The following is a 24,333-nucleotide window of genomic DNA, read 5'->3' on the forward strand; positions in this document are numbered from 1 at the left end:
TTTAAATTCACCCTCTTTTATTTTAATTCTTCTGAAATTTATAGAAACAAACTTAAAAAAAACAACAACAATCATCTCCAGAGGCATATCAGTCAGGTAGAATGCATGTACTGTAAGCTAAATTTGTGTATGTGTGCAAACCAGTGTGGGTGTAGCATATATTTTTTTCACTCATTCTTCCCACTGGCTTTGACATCTTCAAAGGGCCTTGTGCCAATACTGCTTCACAGCAATCACATTTGGACTGAATATAATAGTGGAGGTGTTATACAAACAAAATAAAATGATGTAAGCCTGAGTGAATCTGTATGAAGGCAGAGGTATGTGAACAACTTTGCATTGAATGTTCAAATCCAGCAGTTTTGACAAGTCAAGGAGGACAAATAAGAGACCATATTAGACATGAACTTTTAAGCTTCATTTATAAAATGAAGATCATTCTAGGTTCATGATATTTCTCTTTAAGGGCACACACTTTCAAGTACAGTCAAGTACAGATAACAGAAACATTTCACCCACAAAAAAGAAGAAAAAAAAAAAACCCGCACTGCTGACTATGAAGACTATGAAGATAGATGGATATACTGATTAAATTGAATTAAAGGGATAATTTTCCCACCCTTTTTTGATCAAAACCTATTTCAGTTTCTTTCTACAAAAATATATTTATTCTGAAAAATGCTGTTTGCTGGCACCCACTGACAGATCCATTGAATTTTTTTTTATTTTCCTACTATTAAAGTTGATGGGTGCTGGCCATAGACTTATACACTAGATATTGCATGCATCAATAGCGCCGCCATATTAGTACAGTGCTCCCAGAACAAAATCCTTCAACCGCACTTGTCAAGACTAAAGCCAATCTGAAGATGCTGGACTTTTGAGCTGGGTACGGGTTTAGATAAAGCATAAAGGCAGAGCATTTTATAGGTAAGATTTCGTTTTTTTACTATTTTTATTAGTTACAATCTTTTGTGCTAAACAAATCATGTTATTGATGATAATACAGTCACTTACTGCACCAACCATAAGGCAAAGTAGCCCCAACCTGCACTAAATTCTAGGCTTATGCTAGTTTTGTTAAAAAAAATCAGCAAACAATGTAAATAAAATATGACAACAACCAAGCAGGCACACAGCATCATATGACGTTAATATTAGGTTAGATTTAGGTCATGACATCAGGTGAACAAAATTCAATGTCTAGCCAGCGTCTAAGGACAACGTTATTTTGATGTCCAATAACGACGTCAAATTACATTGATATTTGGTTGATTTGTTGTGTTGGAAAGTGACCAAAATTCAACGTCTGATAGATGTCATAGTGATAACGTCCACACAACGTCAAGGTGTAACATGATTAGACGTTGATATCGGGTTGATTTTACGTTGGATGTTGGACATTGACATGGGCCTGATGTCGGGTTCTGATGTCAACCTGATTTTCATTTCCAATCACCATCCAACGTCCCCACGACAGTGGGGTACAACGTCAATATGACGTCATATTGACATCCTGTGCCTGCAGGAAAGATTCTGCGCTACCAGAAACTTCAATTATTATTAATGTTAGTTTTTGAAGTAACTTATAAGGGTGTCTGATAACAGTGCCTGCACCTCAATTTAATATTATAATTTTCATACCATTTAGATGAAAAAGGTAGATTTGCACATTGAGACGAAGGAATATCACACGAGTCATTCATAATGGAGATTCATTCATAAAGGAATTGCTCCCTCCGTTAGGATTAGAAGTGGAAAGGGGGTGTGTTTCAGGACATGGATTAGATCAAATTTAACATTGAGGGAGGATAATACATTTCCGTGCACATAAACACATGCTCATTGTCAGCAATGCCTGTGTGATCACTTATCCAGTAATAGAGAAAAGTCATGTAAAATTTGAATTTTCATAATTTAAAAAATATTTGCATACTGAACACCAGGAAAACTCCCAATCATAGATATATGTATATGTGTTTATATCTATGGCTCCAGATGGCCAGCCCTCCACTACACCTTGGTCCCACATTTATTTCAATGGAGCGCTACCCTGTACTAAAATGGTGGCTGTATTGACACATTCCTTCCAATCGACAACAACAACGTAGGCGACATCTGATGTAAATATCTATAGGTGTTAGCAACCAACATTTTCCAAAATATCTTCTTCTGTGTTCAACAGAAGAAAGCAAATAATAAATGTTGAAGCCACATGAGGGAGAGTAAATGGTAAGGTACATTTTGGGGTAAACTATCCCTTTAATTATTAAGGTTTTATAAGACGTTCTTGGAAAAGACTGATGTTCTTATTCCATTAGCAAACTTAATATTTTGCTCACTTGTGCTTTAAATTAAAAACTAAAAAATAATAAAACTGATTTATTCTTTGAAAACAAGCTTTAATATATTATGCTGTTTTTCGTATCGTGCAAATCTATCTTAATTTAAGAAAACTTAGATAAATAAACATATGAATTAAGTATAAATGATTTGGGCCTGTCAAAATAGTGCTGAACAAAAAGCATGAATTGATGTGTTTCAGAGTTTTTCAGAAATTACCAAGAGGCCTATTTACAGCACTGTTCTGAGATCAGACAGCTGTCTGAACACTCACATTACATCAGTCAAAGTTTCTGTTGGGTTGCTGATCTGGGGTCACTCAGAGATCGTAAAAGACTTTAATTAAATTGTTGAGAGAATCTTTCAGAGCACTATCCTTAGATTAGTCAGAGAGAGTATTGAGTACTGGCTACTGCACGGAGATCAGTAAGATCAGCTGTGAGAGGCTTTAGCATGGTAAATATATATGGGCTGATTTAATTAACCATATAGGTGTGGGAATATCTCCAGATGATTGCAGGCTGAAGTGCTACTTAGGAAGAGAATGGAGTAGGTGAGCTCTAGTGGTCAAGTAGATGGGCAATGATCAAAAACTATTTTGCAGATGCCAGATTATAATTGCGAAAGTATCCGATCATGTGTATGTATTTTCCCTTTTCTTGGTCTTTATATTTGTAGCTATAATCAGCACCAATTCACAAGCTGCCAAACACATAATAAATGTCATTGTCGCAGTCCACATGTTTAAAAAAAGAGACTCTTTCTCCACACAAATACAGTCTGTTAAACCTCTTGACTGATTTGACATCAGTTGCTTTTGGCTTAGAGGAGAATTTGAAAAGTAGATTTGATCGCCAGATGCTCCTTTCCCTTGCTCTATTTCTGCCCCAGGTCTCTTTATCTTTCTCTCTCTCTTTTTTTACAGAGGGCAAAGGAGGGTGAAAACGAAGGGACTCTAGCTCATGCATATTGATGAAGAGCATTGTCTGTGACAAGGTGATTTTCAGCATTTTTAGAGACAAACAGAATAAGCAAGGAGAAGCAGGCATGAATCCTTCAAAGAATATACTCTCCACTGTGACTTAATTGGTAAGTGATGCTCTAATTGAAATCAAACATGCACTATGCAACTCAATTGTGAGTATGAATTACCCTGAAAGAATTTCACATCATACCAACCTGTCTGCAGAGGCTTGCTGCTTCTGTGTATCTCTAAAGCTCATCCCCACCCCCTTCTGTCCTTCACTTTCTCCAATCCATTTTTTTCTCTTTTTACGTTCTATTTAAAAAGACCAGTCATAAATGTCTCCAACACATTGGTCATTGTGGGGGAGGTGGCTTTCATCTTATCTGGGAGTTTGAAAAGATACTATCACTATATCCCATAATCCCACAAATATACGGTGTTACCAAACCTTTTGGAGGAGGTGACACTGGGTGTATCAAAGTCATGGCTATCAGCAGGTACAAATATGGCTGCTTGGCCCCTGAATTTATTTGTATGGTTCTTGGGGCATCAGAAGTCTCTATCTATGCCTTGACAGAGCAATAGCTTGTTACAGTTTCCGCTTTACTGCTGCTGTAATACTGCAGACCAGAGGAGCCCTCCCTCTGTGATTATCTGCAACTGTTCAGCAGTGTGGTTCATCTGGCCTTCCTCGCTCTCATTTGAGCTGCAGCAAAACCTGCATAAGGCTTTTGCCATCACAATGATACATCTCAGCATCAATAACTCAATCTTTAACTTGTCAACTGCATTTATGATCAAACAAAAGCCTTGTTTAACATGTAGGCTTGTACCTGTTATGCTTAAGTACACTTGTAAAGTACTTAAAAGTCATCTTTGCCCATAAACTTCAAAGCCCAGCTTTCACAGGTCTCTTTCCATCGCCCCCTGGGGGTGTTTTGGCTTTTCCTTTCTTGTACATCCTTATCTGCCTCCCTTTTAGGCATGCGGTCAGACAGTGGTAATCTGATCAACCACACGAGTGCTGTCCACCATCTCCACACACTCAATTTCTTCCCTGTTTTCTGCAGCATTTTTTCTTTCTCGCCGTTTTTTCTTGGAGGGAGGCAGGAAAGTGAGCAGGACAGGAAGAATGGCCAAACAGTGGAAGGCTGTGATTATGGCGGTGAGAAAGAGGCACCTAAAGAGCGTTCGGGTGAGGTTTGAGGGCACGGCTGCAAGAGGAAGCAAAGCTGCCCCGTAACACAAGTAACTCTGCAAGGCAGGGACCCCATGTTGCTCCAGAGCCAGTTTCACCCAGCGTGTTCGAGTGGATTCACGGCCTAGAGCAAATGCTGATACCAGTGGAGCACTGGAGTCCACAGCATAGTTCACCCCGTAGATCAAACACAGTACTGAGACGCAGTCCAACTCTACCCGCCAGAGCGTCATGAAACCAACCAGTCCAAACTCAACCGAGGCTACTGTCACAGTCAACCAAGCATTCACCAGTGGGTCAGCTGCCAAGAAGGTGGAAAAGAAAAGCAGAAAGAGAGCAGCGATGCAAGAGTTCTTCAGCGGTGCTCCAACTGATGAGGCATATCGGTCCATATACACAAAGGATGGATTGAAGATGATGAATTTTACCCTGGAGGTCAATGACAGTTTCCTCAGTGTGTCCAGTAGGATAGACATCTCCTCTCGTTTGTTTTCAGTTGTTTTAGCAATGAGAAACATACGTGAGGCCACCACGTCAAATTCCCCATCTGATCGTTTGGCAAAGATGATATCATCTGTGAAATGCACGTATCGGGGTTGACGCAGAAAGCCAGAGCGCAGGCGCTCTGTAAAGTTGCTGCGGGACAGGCTAGTAGTGATGTTCAGCCCATGAAGATAGTTAAGGTAACTCTCGAACCAGGAAATGCGTTCAAAACCTTTAATGTACTCTAGTAGGTCCTCTTGCACACTGGTGTTCCAGTACTCAATCGACTCATAGATGTAGAAGCCGATCACAGGACTGTAACTACTGAAATACCGCTGTTGGGCACGAGTATAAGCTATAGTGCTTGTTTCTGTGGCAACCACATTACTAAGATCTGACCCTTCGCTGACCTGAAGGTAGCCCATGAGGGCAAAGGAAACATAGACTAAGTAGAAAAGAACCACGAATGGTTTGACATAGGTATTAGTGATCCAGTCACAGTAGTACCGCTTCATAAAGGCTACCAGTAGGTGGCTTTCATAAGCACACAGGGGTCCTGCTTCCGTGGCCTCCTCGTTGTAATGTGTGTACATAAGAAAGCGGTACCATGCTGGCTTCTGCTGCAGCAGCTCGGGCTTCGGTACACGCCTGCAGAACAAACTGTGACGATAGTTGTTTTCCAGGTATCCAGCGAACACCAGGTTGGAGCCATAGAAGGTGAGGATGTAGAGGTAGTTGAAGAGGACTGAGATACAGGCGTTCTGACAGAAGAGTCGCACAGCTTCAATGTTTGTGAATGGACTGGCTCCGATGCCAAAGGTGACTACATGCAGGGCTGTGCTAGCTGTGAAGGGCAGCATACAGTCAGAGAACACAGCAGCAACTCGCTCCTTCACATGCTGGTCCTCGCGGGTCCGTCGCCAAGACGACAGCATCTCAAATGTGCCAAACAAGCCATGACCTACAAGAGATGAAGAGAGAAAATATGTCTTTCAGTGATTTATGAAGATTAAACGAAAAACGTGATGTGAACTGGTCTAAGCATAGCTTAGAATGATTTTGGCAGGCAACTCTTTCAACTGACATAAATGGCTGCTGGGAAAAAAGGAGACGTAAATAATTTAACAAAACGGTGACAAGACAGTCATTCTGCAGCTGTACCGCAACAATATATGTGATAGAAAAATAGATGCTCTCTTTAGCCTTCTGACACTGATTTTTTCAATCGTTTAATGCACAATGGAATACAAGGCATTAATTGCACATTGATCAATGAAATTCTTGTCAGCCTATACATTCGTGCTAGAGACTATAGAAAATCACATTTCCTTAATATACAGCTCATCAGAATCAGCAATGCAATTTACTAGAAAATCTATCAAAATAAAGAAAATATTCAGTCTTGAATGCTGGGCAAAAAAAAAAGCCTCTTGGCCATCACCACCTCTATTTACAGAGCGCAGTCTAACTATAGCCCACTCTCTCCTCCTCCATCTTCCCAGCTGATGAATTTGCAGCTAAATAAATCTCAGTCACACTCACACACGATAGCCACATGTCATGTAAAATTGATCTGATGAAAGGAGAAAGCCTTCTGGATGTAAGGAAGGCTGACAGCCCCTGTAGCCTTGGGACCTTGTAGAAGCACAGAAGCCCAAGACATTAGGCAAACTGGGTCAGCCTAGTTTTAGGAGTTGACATAAAGGAAGCTTAGAACTAAACATTGGTGTCATAGAACTAAACATAAAGTCAGGATCTAAATGAAGCTCTGCAACATATATTTAGTCATGCTTAACACATGCATTCACCTCATGCGGGTATTTTTTTCAGATTGAATGTAATTTCCTCTCTAGGTTTTTGCATCACTTGCTCGTGCAGGCAGAGTGAGCAGATGGCTCTCACCTACAGAGTTGCCACGGCATCAGTGACTCATCATTCATGACGGAGGTTCCCTCAGTCAGATAATACCAGCACTGCCTCTCACACAGACTTGGGATGTGTGCCCGACTCAATATCTAGCAGTCACCAAACAGCACTGACCCGAGGTCACCGCCTCCCTGACTGGATACAAATGTGGGGATTTTTCCGCAGAGCTAAAAGTCTCAAATTAAACTAATGGAGCGGTAAGAGAGGAGTGTTGCTAAACAGAACAATCAAGAGTAAACAAAGTGAGAGTAACTAATTTATATTCTCTGGCTGTTCTCTCACACTTTCTCTGCCACAGTTGTTTTTCTCTTTATTAAAAGAGTAGACTATTTCACTTCCTCTCATCTCTAAACAGAGAGTTCCAGGCGACTCACCCAGCAGGCACAGGATATCAACATGACGTCAGATTGACATTGTACCCCAACATCGTGGGACATTGCATGTAGTTTCAAAATGAAAATCGGGTTGCCATCAGGCCGACGTAAATGTCCAACGTCGGACAGACATTGCATTATAGTTACTTTCCATTGCAAGCTAAAAGCAACAAAATATCAACGTCTAATGATGTTACAGCTTGATGCTGAGTGGACGTTACCACCAGGCATGGGCAAAAGTACATTGAAATGTATTAAAATAGTTAAAATAAAATACCAAGTTTATTTATAGACAAATTTCGAGAGGATCACGTTCTTATGATTGTTCTTAGCTGTTCCAGCATCAGCTCAGGATCGATTATCCTATCAGATGATTCCTAACTCACTATAAATAACCAGTTGAAGAACAACCCCCACCCAACCCTACTTTCCCTCCTTTTCAAACGGGCGACATAGCAGCCCAGTGATTAGCACTGTTGCCTCACAGCAAGAATGCCTCTGGTTTAAGTCCCTACTAAACCAGGCAACATTTCTGTGCGGAGTTTCACTTGTTCTTCCTGTGCTCGTGTGGGTTTTCCTTGGGTTCTCTGGTTTCCTTCCACAGTCCAAATAACACGGACCCTAAGTAAATTTAACTCACAAAATTGAAACCATAGTCAAGCTCTCAGCAAGTACACGTCTTCTCAGTCATCCATATCCGTCACTTAGCTACAAATAGGCCAGGGGGAATCATCGAGATCTACCTGCACTCAAACTCCCCTCTCGCCCTGCAAACGGGAGGGAGCCCAGGGCTTGAGGATCTAATAAGCTCAGGGCTCTCTCCTGGGACAGCATGCCAAACAAGCTTTATTATCAATCATCAGCTAAGTGTGAACTCTTGAAACTACAAAACACAGCAGCCACAACACAAGTCACAAGTAGCATCATAAAATACTGTATTTTGTATTTTAAAAATTCTCCAAAATACTTTTACAAGGTAGCATGACATTTCTTTGCAAATCTCCCATCAATTAGACCTATTCGATCAATCCTTCCCCATTAAATTGACTTGTAAACAAAAAAAAAGTGAAGTAAACAATGTTTGAGAGCAAATGTGGCCAGAAAAATTGCCATCATCTCTGTACAATGATTATTCAAACTCTTAATAATTTAAAAGGGTGTGAAATAAAAAGTGAATTTAAATTTTTGTTCACATAATTTTTCAGAAATCGAGTTTTATTTTTTTGCTATTGAATTCTTCAATACTCAACGTAAAACTGTATTAGTTTTTTATTATTAAATATTTGTGTTTCATTTGTTGTGACATCCTAGGACTTATATCTTTCCTCTTCATAAACTGATCTGGACCTTTTGATCAACTACTGGCATTTGAAATAGCCAATGAAGTGCTACTGTAAAGCAGGTCGCACACCAGAAGCGCCGCGCAGCGCCATGCATTTTAGAATTCTAAACATGGGTTTCTATCAGGATACACACACCGGCACCGCAAGTCGGCGGCTGTCGGCGGCGCCCGTCCACGGCTCAGGACGCAGTTCATTGTTTAGCCGCGCCACAGAGCGCCATCTGATTAGTTTCATGTTAAATATCATTCGAATGTGCGCGTCTGGTGTGCGATACTTTAAACTGTCATGTGCGCAGCGCCGAGCGGCGCTTCTGGTGTGCGACCTGCTTAAGACTTATTTTATGTTGTTTGTTTTAACAACAAACATTTGGCATCAGCAATCCATCCAAAACTATTATTATTTGTACAGTATTCTCTTTCTCCTTAGATTTTTTCAATTCTTCTTTCAATGGAAGAGTCAATAACATCCAACCCATCTGAGGCCACATATTTATGATGTCATCATGTTGACTTCTTACAAAGTATTTTACAGTATTTAAAAAATAAATGACTCTAAAGTATTTTCATACAAAATATTCAGACATTTTCATCCGCCCTGTCAAATACAAATGACAAAATACTATTTTCTAGAAAAATACGTATTTGACATATATGTATCATAAATACTGCCCATCCCTGGTTACAACTATGATAGACGTTAGATTTTAGTTGCCATACCTGACGAAGAAATGTTAGTATTTGAAGACAGTATGACGTGGGTTTTAGATGTTGGCTTGACGTTGGATTTTGCTAATTTTCTAACATTACTTAAAGTCAACAAATTAACTACGCCATTTCACGTCATTATTGGGCTTTAAAAAAAATGTTTTCCTTAGATGCTGACAACCTAAATCTAACCTATGATTAACATCTTATGACATTTTGTGTCTGCTGGGCAGTATGCGCATCCTTTATCAGACGAACATCTTCACCCATCTCCCAAGACACAGTACAGTCTCTTTCTCTTTATAAACACGACATTAATCATAGCAATTATGTCCTATGATATCTCCTCCTCCTATCTTTCCATTATCATCAGAGGACTGTCAGATGGTCTCAGTTGACAGCTAATATCCTTGTAATGGAATTTGTTTTAAATAAAAGGCCAGTGGCTTACAGAGATAAGGCTTATTGTTTTGTCTGACATCCGTCATGTCGTACATATTGCTTGGTGCTCTTCTCTGAACCTTGTTCAACCCAGTATGAGCAACATGCAATGACATTTACATGAAGCGACACTGGGTGGTTCTTGCAAGTTCTGCTTTATTCTAAGAAAATCCTCTGCAGGAGAGCTTTGCTGTCACTCTTGCGACGCAATTGGAAACCAGCAGGGTGAATTTAGAGGTAGCTGACATAGAGAGGCACAATTGCCATGGTAAGGATTGAACTGTAGTGTTATAAGAAGGACAGCAATGTCACTGTTCTCAAGATAGAAATACAATAGTAATTTTGTGGAGTGGGTGGCATGGGGGTCAGTCTAAACGCATTGTCTCTCAGCCCTCTTGTCTTCAAGCCTTTCTTCTCCATTTTTTTTGCTTCTCATTTCTCTGTCTTGCGCTCCAGCCTGTTATTTTCACAACAGAAGCCTCCTCCCACACGTGGCACTAATTGCTGTGTGTAAGAGATGGCCAACAGGAGCGAGCTAGATGGATGTGATCTGTCAGGATGCATGCATGTGTGTTGGTAATTAGTTGCAAGAAATCTGCTTGTGTAAATCTGTTCCACAGGGACACAGCTGATTCACCAGAATGGCTCATGGACAAAAGAAAGAATTGGAATTCCTCTAAAGGCTGTCTTTAGGGCTCTGTTAGGAGTTTCTTTGATGTCGAGCAGTTCATTTTTAATGATACACCTTGACAAAGGGCAGCTCAGAGCTTCACGGTCAGCCAAACGGTGTACTCGTTTAACCTGACAGGCTGTAAAACTACAAGCAGTCAGAGTATGGAGGATCAAAAGGATGCAATGAGTATGCAAAAAACGATGGTGACTCGTGATTCAAGAGAAAAGAGCACATTGGAAGGATGCATATACACTTCCATTGAAAAGTTTGGGGCTAAAGTGTTTTATCTTTTGAAAGAAACATATGCTTTCCTTCTTTTCAAGAGTTCACACTTAAATAATGCTCGATTATGATAGCAGGTTTGGTTTGCTGAGCTCAGAGCCCAAGGTTCCCGCCTGGTCAATGAGCATTAAGAGGGATATGAGATCAAGTATTTCTCAAGAGCCCCCCAGTTAGTTTTTTTTACCAATACTTTAGTTAATATGGTGGTTCTAATTGATTCAGTATGTATACGAAAAGTGCTTGTAACTCTTATTATAATTAGCTTATGTACATGTTTTTAGATTGTGGGAGGAAACCGAATATGCGGAGAAAACCCATGCAAACATGGCGAGAACATGCAAACTCCGTGCAGAGAATACCAATTAGCTCAATTTGAACTTGAACCATTGGCCCTCCCGCTGCGAGGCAGCAGTGCCAGCCATTGAGCCACCGTGTCGCCCGATCATAGAATTAAGGAGGGGGAAGATGGGGAGATTTTCCAAAGGGAAGATAGGGAATGAATTTTAGGATATTTATAGTAGTTTTGGAATGATCTGATAGGCTAGCTAATGATTAGCAATAAGGATCAGCTGTAGTTGATCATATCACGTGCTCCTCTCGAAATTAGTTTGTGAAACTTCGCTTCTGAAGAAAGTGATGAAGACTTGTAAGATTTGTAACAAAAAAATCTGTTAAAGAATTCTAATTATCTAAGAGAAAACGCAAAGAATATTAAGCAGTACTGAATTGTTGATCAAATATGCATAAGAGGCTCTGTTTACAAACATTTAAACCCCAAACTTTTGAAAGGCAGTGGTCATTTTTGCATAATGCAAGACAGAAGAGTATAATCTCACCTAACATGACAAAAGGGATCCCCAGGTACGTTGAGTTGTATTTCCCTCCAGTGAGGTTTAAGATGCCAGCAGAGGTGAGTGTGGCAAGGCTGACGGTCACCAGAGCCAGCAGACCCAGCCAGGGCTTTGTACGCACACAGTCTCGCATTGAACAGCACAGCATGGCCAGCGAGAGACACACAGCCAGGCTGAAGAGCAGCGGCCGCTCTGATACCCGACTGGTTCTTTGAAAGTCCCTCTGAAGGGAAGAGGAGGTGAAGGGGTGTAAACTAAGCTCCGGATGAGCCTTTCCAAAGTTCTCCAGCTCCCTGCAAAACAGCAGCTCCCAGCTGGCCGCAACCACTTCATTCAATGGACTGACCGCCTGCAGGTAGTATGTGAGTTGAAGGGCTCGAGCAGAGCGCACCCCGTCTCTCCCTCCGCTTGCCAGGACTCCACCCAGTTGGTGACCAATATAGGCCTCCCGTCCATCTTTGAGCTTGGTGATGGGATAACGCAGAGGGGGTACTGAATGGTTGGATGCCCGCGCCGATCTCATCTCTTCCAGAACCCGCAGGATGTCGTCCACAATGCAGCTCTTGCTCTCATCCAGCAGACAGAGGTGGGCAAATGTGTAGTTAAATCCCAGCATAGGAACCTGGATCTGAGTGATGGTGTTGTGAAGCTTGGGGTGGAAAAAAGAGGCACAGAAAGTATTTATTTCACTAAGGTAAATTCAAACTAAATTAATGATTAGTAATTAATGATGATTAATTAATGACTATTTAAATGTTTAAAGTTTTTTTTTAAAGAAACTTTTTGTGTTTGCCAAGGGAGTATTTCATTGGTCAGGAATAGAAGGAATAGTCAGAATATTTCATTCATTAATTCATTTTCCTTCGGCTTAGTCCCTTTATTCATCAGGGGTTGCCAGGGGTTGCCATTCAGCTGCCCAGTACTGGGAAAATCCATACACACTCATTCACACACATGCACTACTGCCAATTTAGTTTATTCTATTCACCTACAGCGCATGTCTTTGGACTGTGGGGGAAACCCCAAAGAACACAGGGAGAACATGCAAACTACACACAGAAATACGCACTGACCCAGCCAAGGCTCAAGCCAGCAACTTTCTTGTTGTGAGTCAATCATGCTACCCACTGTGCCAGCATAATGCTGGAATCTGTTCAGACTTGTTTTAAATGAAAAACTGTGACCTATAGGCAAATAACAAACTCATTTCCTCAGTCAGATTTTGTCCATTTGAATATTTAAAAATGTAGTTTATCTTAAAGACTTTTACAGCTTTTGTATATTTTCACAACTTGACAGCGTAGTGAAAAATGTCACAAATGAGCAGCAAAATTCTGACGTTAAGTTCTGACGCCAACCGATTTTCATTTCCAAACAAAATGCGACACTTCTATGATGCTGAGGTACAACGTCAATCTAACGTCGAGTTGACGTCTTGTGCCTGCTGGGTGTTTAAGGCCATTGCAGTCATCATACAGTCTCATCAGTGACATGCATCTAAACAGTCTCTGAGTCAATGCATGTTTGGCCATCTTCTTGGACAATTTTAATACTTACAAACAGTTTGCTGCAGTTATAAATCGCCCATGTCTTGAGGTAGGTCATTATGATGCAAATTACTTTCTGATTTTTCTAATCCCCATAGATAAGAAAAATAAAGTAGTGGAGTAAAGGTACCGATACTGCTCTTAAAATATACTAAAGAGAAAGTAAAAGTACACATTTTTTTAAATACTAAGTAAATTACAGAAAAAAGAAAAAAAAAACTACTCATTTACAGCAACATACTCAATTTGAGTATTTGTAATTTGTTACTTTACACCACTGGTGATCATCAACATTTCTTTGTATTTAGTTTAACCAGAAAGCGTGTTGCTGAATGTGCCAGCAGTTTACTTCCTGCTTTAATGCACTTCAAGACAAATGCAATATAAAAGGAAAACTTTTTAAACTTTCTTCCACACCACCCATGCGAGAGGAGGATTGATTGTCCTCTGAGGTCAGTCTCTCTGCGTTGTTAATGTCAGACTGATTAGACCGTGTCAGACTCAGATCACCGGGGGAGGTTGCCTCCTTCAATGCTCCTTCGGTCTCCTCAAGAAGCAAAGAAATGTCAGACACACACCAATCAGACCTTAATTGCTCAAGCTTGATAATTGACCCTCCGTTGGAGACTAAAGCATGACATCTGCATGCCCACAATCTCTGACCTATGTGGATGTGCTTTATGCAAAGGAAACAAAAGGCTTCAAAAATGTAGTGTATATATATATATATATATATATATATATATATATATATATATATATATATATATATATATATATATATATATATATATATATATATATATATATATATATGTATATTTAAATAGAGAGAGTCACTGATTCGGGCCTCGGATGAGTCTGTTGGCATTTCTATGTGGAGTTTGCATGTTTTCCCCATGTTCGCATAGCTTTCCTCCGGGTGCTCCGGTTTTCCCCAGAAGTCCAAAGACATGCGCTATTGGTGAATTGGGTAAGCTAAATTGACCGTCGTGTATGTGTGTGAATGAGTGTGTATGGGTGTTTCCCAGTGATGGGTTGCAGCTGGAAGAGCATTCGCTGCATTAAACATATGCTGTATAAGTTGGTGATTTGTTCTGCTGTGGCAACCCCTGATGAATAAAGGGACTAAGCCAAAAGAAGCTGAGCGAATGATACACTTTATGGTATATATGCTTTTCACATTGCAGTTGACTCTATTAAACCTCTTTCCCAAAGGTGGTCTATTGCTGTGATACAGTGAACCTGTTGTTTTATGGTGCAGAAAGAATATAAAGAAGGTTCTATTTCTGGAAAATACAATGCTACTTGAATATTAAAAAGATGTGCTTACTGCCCACAGCTTGGGCTTAGTTCGATTAGCTTAGGAAAATTGAAATGAATGTTTGACTTAGAAAGGATGAGTCTAAAGGCACATGAAGCAAGTACTTTGCATTTAGTAATAAAGTGTCTACGCTTGCAAAATGTCAATCTGAAATGTGAAGCCAAGATTTTGCATAAAAAGAGGTGAGGCGCTTGTTTGCTTTTTGCCTGCAGTTAATATTTCTTGGAAGTACAGTGTTAGCAGAAGTTGCCAGCAACATATTTCATGTTGGTGGTGTCTGGGGGAGTGAGTTTTGAAGCTGGATTGGGAAGCTGTTTTACAGGATGATAAAGTAGGCCACAAGCTGAAATATTTTCATTGCATGAATTATTTCCACTCTAAAAAAATACATATATATGTGATCCGTTGAGACAGCTTTCCTTGAAATCCACTTATTATCATAGCACTATTCCATATAGAACATGCACACACAAAAACTGTAAATCAGATAAAAACGAAAACTTATTAATTAAAATATGTTTATATGCAAATAGGGTTTATTTTGCATTTTAAATATTGAGAAATCTAGCACTTGAGTGTTGGATGATCACATTGTTTGATCAAATTGAAGTCACTGTCAGAAAGAAACTTTCCATGTTTACACTTGACATTGTAGACAAAAATAAACAAATATTTTGTTAACTGCAATGAATTTCTTAATAGGAGCTTAAACTGCAAATCATAATGGCAAAATATTTTGTACAATTTTTGTAATGACTACTGTTGAGGGCAAAACATTTAAGCATAACCTAAATCTGTCAAAAAATTTAATACAAAAAATATATTTAAAACACTTTTAAAATTCATGACATCTGATCCAGTGACTTCTGTAAAAAATCTTTAAAGAACAATGAATGACTTTAATATTACATAACGCACGCGCGCGCGCACACTCGCACACACACACGTCTGAAAGAGTTGGAAAACTAGATACCAAACAGGATACTGAAATATCACAAAACTATATACGCTCCATGCAGGATAGTGCCTCTGAACTTGCCCAAAGTAGCTAAATGAAAAACATATTGATTCATGGAGTTCTGACAACGTTTTAAGATCGTTTTTGTAAAACAAAGCATTTTTGTTTCTTACCTTTAAGACTGAGTTGACGTGATGAGGGTCCAACACGCTCCCCCTGCGCGAAGTCACGATGACCCGGCCATATCTCCCGGGTGTTTGCAGGTCCGAGTAAAGCGTGTGTTTGGACCGGTTCACTGGGAACAAACTATCCACCAAGTTCCCCTCGATCTTCGCCAGGCTGTGTTTGGGAGCTAACAGGTACTCCACGTTTTCCTCAATGCGGTATCTGCTGAAGCTCGCGCCCAGCAGGATTGAGATCAGCACGGGCGCTGAGGCGAAAAACACCGGGTGATTGGCGACGAAGTGGCCCAGTTTGTGGAATGACGTCCTGAGCCCTTCGTGCAACACTTGTCGCAACATCCTAGAATGCAGCAACAGCGCAAGGGCGATGAACCAACATCAGCATCAGAGATTCGGAGCATCAGTGTTCAACCCACGCAGCTGGATCACTGAAATGATGAAGCGTAGCGCTGAATCTCATCAGGTCCTGCTAGGTCAGAGACACTTGGTTAGTACTGTATTTACTTCAAAGGAAACAAAGTCAGATTTAAATTACACTGGACAGTTGTGGGTGTTTTTATGCATTTGCAATGCCATGGTGCGAAATACTCAAAGACTTTTCAGAGGGCACGACTTTTTCTTTTTGTCAGTAGGCTAATTATGGGGCGCAGTCAGCGCAAGCCAGCCTAGGTTACAATTTGCTACCCTTTTAATAAAAAGACATCTAATCTAAACGCTAAAATAGTGTATGATATGTAAATCGACAATGAAGTTGTCAGTTTTGAGGCTATGATTAATGTTCCCACATCGAGGACCAAAACGTTGCTATGGTTATTTTCGGACCACCGTGAAAACGCATGTTTGCGGACCTGCAGTTTATTTCAGCTGAATTTGAGAAATGTATGTGCTGATGTAAATAACGCATGCTTTTAAAACCCATCCAACAATTGCTCTGAGTTGCATTGGGGTTCAAGCTTTGATCATGGGGTCAACATCAGCTCTCACATTATTCACACCCTTTGCAATAATGGTCACTTTTTAAGGGTCATATATTCTTAGACTTTAGCGCAAAATAAAACAACAATGTTAAACCAGCCTGATGAGATGAAAAATGTAAACCCACTGATTTAAACTGTTATTTTATGACAGGGAAAGAAATTATTACCAGTCACGTCTTTGCAGTTTCATGTCATCTGAGAGACCCAATTTCCATAAATACGTCGTTGATCCTAGTGCCAGAGATGATATGCTCATGTCTTGTAATAGAAGCGAATCACTTTTCTCTTTGGATATCTCCACAGCTTCTTTGATATGATGAATCCAGTAGGTACAGATCGGTGTATTTTAACAGTGAACTGGTCATACTTACAAACAGTTCCAAATGCGCAAATACAGTTTTGTGTATTCCATTATCTATGAGGTGTGTGGCATTGATCCATAGTAATCCCGCACCGCGCCCAGCACGACCGCTATCCGCTGTTACCAGTCTGAAAACACGAATGTCCACCACCGACCCGCGGTGCAGAATGCGAGGGGCTCCGCGCAGCTCCAGCCCTTTCACTTGTGTGCATTTCCTTCCCGAGTTAAAGCATTTGTTATTGCGCGGAGCACAACACAGCTCCACATACAAAACAGCACAAATTAGCCCGATGCGGCACTTAATTGCTCAGTTACGAAGCAGATTCTGAAGTTCCAGTTTCTCGAGGAGCCGGCCGGTGAATGCCGGTGTTGCCCCCACCCCCACTACGGCTTATCACGGGAGTGGGGGTTTTAGAAAGACGAATGGAAAGCTTTTCTGATTGGTTTGTTACAAGAGATAATAACACACATTAAGGCAGCGATTATATGTGACGGAATGTTTTTTGCGTGCCAGCAACATGTTTTAAAATGACGTCTTTAGAAACTATTTGCATTTACTAGGATTTACTATGCTGATTTATTTACACGTATTATTGTACACGAGGACAGACACAGAATATTTTATGTGATTAGGTGACTGAGCATTTAACATGGATTTACTATGATGGAATAATACCCTATACGTGGGATATTTCCGATGACTCTTTAAAGGCAATTTGGTAAAAGGTAAAATGTTCTCTTAAGAACTGACAGATGAAAGGTTTGGTGGAAACCAACAAGTATCTTTAACCAAATGCAATAGAATAACTATTCTGGGTTCCCAAAGAACCTCAACATTTTTTAACAGAGCCATTTGGTGTAAGAATCAGAATCTTTGTCAATGTACAAAATACAACGAAATTTACATATGCCCTTCCCTTCAGATCAGTCCTATTTATCTAAAACTACAACAATAATAAGAAGATATAAAAAGGTAAAATGGCAACAATAATTAATCATTAAAGGAGTAACAATACAATACTAAAAGTGTGTATGATGTGCGTATAAAGTGGCAAGTGCATTTTCTAGCAGCAAGTTAAAAAATGAGCAGGATTTAAACGATTTTGGCCAGAAACACATTCAATTTAATGTCCATTCATTATTGCAACTGCCCTTGAATATGTACTTTTTTTTAGTCTGTTTGTTTTGACACCCTTTCCATCACACAAATGTTTTTTTTGGACATTCTTGGAACCACCTTTCATCAAGTCTTTAAAACTGGAGCATTTAACATAATCGTTTTGCATTCTCTCAGGAAATTTTTATTGAACAATAAATAACAATTTGAGTGTTGAGCATTTTAACAAACTAAAGGATCTTTTTCCAATAAAAAAGAGTCATTTGTGCAATGCAGAGGTTCTATTGTTTTTAAAGAGAACATTGCACATCTTTATTCCAACATTTGACGTGGAACAACAGGTTGCAAATATGAAGTAAACTACATTTAACACTTGCTCACACTGGACGTTGATCCCACACCCAAGTCTTTCAGATGGGAGCAAGTGCTCTGAAATTGAAGTCCAGTTTCAGCACCTTGGACAGAGATGAATGAAGTTCCACTCCAGTACTTTGGTGTTTTTGGATGATTCAGAAAACCTTTGAAGGTGGAATAGTAATCTATTACGTCAATATGCTTGAAAGTTTACCATGAGCCTTTCCTTTTGATGTGCTTTTGATATTTTTGGCACTTTTTCAATTACCCATCTTTTCTCTGAAATCGACTCAATTTTTACAGCTTGCATCCTCTTATATTGAGCGGGAAGTTCAATCAGGGCCAGGGTTAAACGGTCCCTTCTCTCTGAATTCCTCAGACAGACAGACAGTCTCTGGCTGACAGATCATTTAATAACCCTGGAACAGTCTGCTGGAGTGCAGGGGCATGGTTCTGGATTTACCCATGCATGTCTAATCAAGAATTGAGCCCATGATTGAACACAGCTCCCCTACCTGAATGATCCAGTACCTTCTGCGCTCCCTTGAAAGATATTTCTTTTCATATAATCAAATGTGCATGACTATTTTGTATGTGGTTAATCTGAAATCCACAGTTTTTTATTTTATTTATTTTTATAATGAAAATGTTATGCTTTTTCTTCCTGCCTCTACCCTTTGACCTGTGCTGTAGAGACAAAGGCAGGGTTTGTAATGATCATCACTGTTTTATGTGGTTATTGCCATGGCAACTATTGCTGATGCCTCCTGTAGTCCATGCTTTGCCATATCATTCCAGCAACCCAGCAAAGACTGGTTTCCATGGTTACAGCTTTAGGGCACCATTGTGACTAAACAGCTAAAAGTGCTGGTTGTGTTATTGTCTAATACCTGCCAGAGTAAATGTTTGGACTCGTGTTGGATTATTGCTTCAACAGTAAATTATGCTGGCAACACATGTCACTAGCAGCACCAAAGCAATAGATTAGATTCGACACACATACCTGCAAATGTTCAGCTTGAATGCATAAGTTGTTTTGATAAGAGCTTCTGCAGAAATATGGATAGGACTAAACTGGCTAACACAAACCACAGAAAAGTCTAGGCTGAGTTTATTTTAGGCGACAAAAGAAGAACTGATGTTTGTTACCGTAACAAAGTAGAGAAAGTTGTGTTTTGAAAGAGAGGTGGGAGTGTGTCTCTGGTTGTTTGGTCTGCTGCAGTGGAAATGTACAATAGGTTGTGGATGCAGTCAAAGATCAGAGCTCAAATCTCACTTGAGCTGTTCGGTGTTCAGAGGAAACCTGAAGTGAATAAAGCTCAGTGTGCTTGCTGTGCAGAGGAGTCTGGGGAAAAGTTGATGTGAGAGGAAGGAGGAGGAGACCTGGATTGAGAGGAGAGGAGAAAGAGAGCAAGAGTGATGGCAGGGAGATGGAGAAGCAGAGAGACGGAGGAAAAAAAGCAGGGAGGAGAGATGATGTGAGCTGAATGTCAATGATGTCATTTTCCTTTACTCAATCGTTATCCTCAGTTTACCTCAAACTTTCACGATCCCTTTAGTAATCAGAAAAGTTGTCCTGCTTTCAAAGAAAAAATACAGAAGCTAAACTGTCACTTTGAACTACAAACCCAGTCATAAGTTTGGATATTGATGTGCATTTATATACACCCACTTGTCACTTTATTAGGTTCGCCTTTATTAGGTTCCAACTGCTCGTTAACACAAATTTCTAATCAACCAATCACATGGCACCATCTCAATGCATTTTGGCATGTAGACATGGTCAAGACGATCTGCTGCAGTTCAAACCAAGTCAAACTACTGATCTACTGGGATTTTCACACACAACCATCTCTAGGATCTACAGAGAATGCTTTGAAAATAACGAAATATCCAGTGAGTGGCAATTCTGTGGGCGCAAATGCCTTGTTGATGCCAGAGGTCAGAGGAGAATGGCCAGACTGATAATGGCCAGAATGGTTCCAGCTGATAGAAAGGCAACAGTTACTCAAATAACAACTCGTTATAACTGAGGTATGCAGAATAGCATCTCTGAGCGCACAACATGTTGAAATTTGAGGCAGATGGGCTACGGCAGAAGACCACACCGGGTGCCACTTCATCAGCTAAGAACACGAAACTAAGGCTACAATACTTACCAAGGCTCACCAATATTGACAATAGAAGATTGGAAAAACATTGCCTGGTCTGATGAGTCTCGATTTCTGCTTCGACATTCAGATGGTAGGGTCAGAATTTGACATCAACAACATGAAAGCACAGATCCATCCTGCCTTGTGTCAGCGGTTCAGGCTGCTGCTGGTTGTGGTTTAATGGTGTGGGGATATTTTCTTGGCACACTTTGGGCACATTGAGCATTGTGTCAACGCCATAGCCTACCTAAGTATTGTTACTGACCATGTCCTTCCCTTTATGACCAGTGTACCCATCTTCTGATGGCTACTTCCAGTAGGAGAATGCGCCATGTCATAAACAGCGAATCATCTCAGACGGGTTTCTTGAACATGACAATAAGTTCACTGTACTCACATGGCCTCCACAGTCCCCAGTTCGCAATCCAATAGAGCATGTTTGGAATGTGGTGAAAGCGTTTTGCGTCATGGATGTGCAGCCGACAAATCTGCAGCAGCATGCGTTATGCTATCATGTCAATATGAACCAAATTCTCTGAGGAATATTTCCAGGACCTTGTTGAATCTATGCCACAAAGGAATAAGGCGGTTCTGAAGGCAAAATGGGGTCCAACCTGGTACTAGTAAGATGCACCTAATAAAGTGGCTAGTAAGTGGAAATAAGCTAATATATAAGCTTTTTTTTATGATAGGACAATATCTGGCTGAGATACAACTAACTAGAAAATCAGATTATTGAGAGTCACCTTTAAATTTAAGTTCTATAGATTTAGTTCTTTACAATACATATTACTATTTAAAAATGAGGTTTTAAATATATTTAAAGCAAGACGATTAATAAATATCCTCACATAACTCTTAATTAATATTCTAATGATGTTTTGGCATAAAAGAGTAATTAAACATTTAGATCCAGAAAAAAAGCATACTTGGCTATTGTCAAAATAATATACCCATACAACATATGACTTGTGTATTTTATGGTCCAGGGTCACAATTGTGTTCACAGCCAATGAACTTTTTTTTCTTATTTTAAAGTCTATTGTTTTTACAAAATGAAGTGTTGTTTCCAGATTAATTTAGTAAAAATACAGTGAATAAACAACTTATCTGTTTTACAGGTCAGAAAATGAATGAACATTAATAAATGTCCTGTTAAATTATTAAATTTACCTATGCCAAGGAACAGACTGTTAATAAATATTAGTTTTTTTAACATTTTTATTACAAAATTATAATAAAATCATTTATTTTGTTTGTTTTTATTTAGATATATTCTTTAAAAAGATGGAAGACTTTTTACGTTAAAAGCATTATAACTGTAAAGATCACTGCAGTGATTATACTATATTAGGTCATACTACTAAACAAGCTATGCACACTTAGATTGCTAATTATACACTTAATCTGCCATTTTATCATCCTTTTTGTCAGCTTTAAATCCTCAAGCAGAATAGTTTATACTATCAGATCTAGTGACAAATATTGCACTGAGCCACATCAGCTCCTGTTTAAATAGGGGAATGACTGAAATTCATAAAAACATCCCTCCACTCCTACATCGCTCCATCTGTCTTTCCTTATGACAATTTCATCCCGAGAGGGAAAGCGTAAATAAGAGAGAGATTGAGGGTTATGTGTGTTTACAATGGCGGTACTTCATATCTCAAGGCAGTAAAACCACTCCATTTGAAGGTGAACAAGGCAAGACAACTGATAACCAACCACAGAAGGAGAAATTTCCACTTTCTCAGAATGTAAATCCTAAACTCAAAACTAGGCTCAAGAATTGCTCTGGTAATCCTACCACACACTCATGTGAAATACTAGACATTTTTACACATGAGTGGATTCAAGAATCACACAAATACACACTGATATCTTCAGAAAAAACAGTATATATATATATATATATATATATATATATATATATATATATATATATATATATATATATATGTGTATATATATATATATTTATATGTGTATATATATATATATATATATATATATATATATATATATATATATTTTTTTTTTTTTTTTTCCTTAGATATCAGTGTGTATTTGTGTGATTATTTCATATTATTTCATATATATATATATATATATATATATATATATATATATATATATATATATATATATATTGACATGATAGCATAACAGTTGTTGCAGATTTGTTGGCTGCACATCCATGATGCGAATCTCTCAATCCACCACATCCCAAAGGTGCTCTATTGGATTAAGTCTGGTAACTGTGGAAGCCATTTGAGTACAGTGAACTCATTGTCATGTTCATAAAACCAGTCTGATATGATTCACGCTTTATGACATGGTGCGTTATCCTGTTGGAAGTAGCCATCAGAAATGTGTACACTGTGGTCATAAAGGGAAAGTCATGGTCAGCAACAGTACTCTGGTGGGCTGTGGTGTTGATACAATGCTCAGTTGGTACAGTACTACTGGGCTTAAAGTGCCTGAATCTTCTATTGTCCAATTTTGGTGAGCCTGTATGAATTGTAGCCTTAGTTTCCTGTTCTAAGCTGACAGGAGTGGCACCTAGTGTGGTTTTCTGCTACTGTAGCCCATTCGCCTTAAGGTTCAACATGTTGGCATTCAGAGATGCTCTTCTGCATACCTCAGTTGTAACGAGTGATTATTTGAGTTACTGTTGCCTTTCATTCAGCTGGAACCAGTCTGGCTATTCTCCTCTGACCTCCTCAACAAGGCATTTGTGCTCACAAAACTGCCGCTCACTGGATATTTTCTCTTTTTTTTTTTTGAACCATTCCCTGTAAACCCTAGAGATGGCTGTGTGTGAAAATCCCAGTAGATCAGCAGTTTCTGTAATACTCAGACCAGCCCATCTGGCACCAACAACCATGCCGTGTTCAAAGTCACTTAATTCACCTTTCTTTCCCATTCTGATGCTAGGTTGCTGATATGTGATTGGCTGGTTAGAACGAGCAGTTGGACAGGTATATAAAATAAAGTGGCCAGTGTGTGTACATCTATTTTGTATATATACTGTATACATATGTAGAGAGTCAACATAGCATACAGGTTTGATAATAGTTTAAAATTATTAGCGTTCTTGTAAAAGTGTAGTTCTTCAAAAAAAAATTCCTGTTTATATTTTTTTTATCTTTTATGCTGTTTATATCCGTTTATATTGTTTCAATTTATAATCAATTATAAACCCTTGTCTAACAAAGCAAAGACATTTTAAAAGTTTTTCGTATCATGTTTGTTGTTTTGAAGAAAATATTTTTTCTTTTAGTTTTGTTGGAATAAAAGCAGTTTTTAAAAAAATTAATGAATTTTTAAGGTCTTTGTTATTAGGGTCCTTATTTTTTTAATTAGCTACAAAACAAACTGTTCAATGACTTAGCTAATTAACCAAACATGCCTAATTAGCCTTATTGGTTAAGCACTTTAAGCTAACATCTTGCAAAATTATTAGTAAAAAATTTTCTAATTATCATGACAAAGACAAAAGAAATTAGTTATTAAAATTAAAAAAAAAAAAGTGTTAAAAATATTTGCTCTATTTAAAAGCTCTTGGGAAGTAATTGATAAAAAAAAAATGTTACAGGAAAGCAAATAATTTTGCCTTTAACTCTATATAATTTTATCATTATTCATGTTTTGCTGCTGTGTTATTGTGAGTTGTTAAGAAGACTAGCTTTAAGTGTAATACAAATAAATTGTACATTGTGTGCATTGAGCTGGTATTGATCACTTACAGCCAGTGCTCCAGCATTAAGAATTT

General features: G+C 39.0%; 1 protein-coding gene and 1 long non-coding RNA gene across 3 annotated transcripts in view; one reads left to right on the forward strand and one right to left on the reverse strand.

Moving 5' to 3' along the window:
* On the reverse strand, positions 1–17,322 carry ptchd1 (patched domain containing 1). Of its 2 annotated transcripts, XM_685662.7 has the most exons (4): positions 16,741–17,322; positions 15,588–16,062; positions 11,571–12,234; positions 1–5,952 (listed from the first exon to the last, which is right to left on the reverse strand). In XM_685662.7, exons 2-4 carry the CDS (start codon positions 15,933–15,935, stop codon positions 4,301–4,303), a joined length of 2,664 nt encoding a protein of 887 aa, XP_690754.1. In that variant the 5' UTR covers positions 15,936–16,062; positions 16,741–17,322; the 3' UTR covers positions 1–4,300. The 2 variants fall into 2 exon arrangements, with proteins under 2 accessions (XP_690754.1, XP_073796857.1); XM_073940756.1 differs by lacking the exon at positions 11,571–12,234.
* LOC137489247 (uncharacterized) overlaps positions 16,027–24,333 on the forward strand; it is a 13,126-nt gene continuing 4,819 nt past the window's right edge. The window contains exon 1 of the long non-coding RNA XR_011008648.2: positions 16,027–16,083. This is a non-coding gene — a long non-coding RNA (uncharacterized lncRNA). The remainder of the gene's footprint in view (positions 16,084–24,333) is intronic.

This window comes from Danio rerio, chromosome 24 (assembly GCF_049306965.1).
Source record: "Danio rerio strain Tuebingen ecotype United States chromosome 24, GRCz12tu, whole genome shotgun sequence".
Classification (NCBI taxonomy): domain Eukaryota; kingdom Metazoa; phylum Chordata; class Actinopteri; order Cypriniformes; family Danionidae; genus Danio; species Danio rerio.

Coding starts and splice junctions, on each gene's coding strand:
- ptchd1 (XM_685662.7), bottom strand. CDS start 15,935: ATGTTGCGACAAGTGTTGCACGAAGGGCTCAGGACGTCATTCCACAAA. Junction 12,235..15,587: donor ACGTCAACTCAGTCTTAAAG/GTAAGAAACAAA, acceptor TTCCACCCCAAG/CTTCACAACACCATCACTCA. Junction 5,953..11,570: donor GATCCCTTTTGTCATGTTAG/GTGAGATTATAC, acceptor CATCTCTTGTAG/GTCATGGCTTGTTTGGCACA.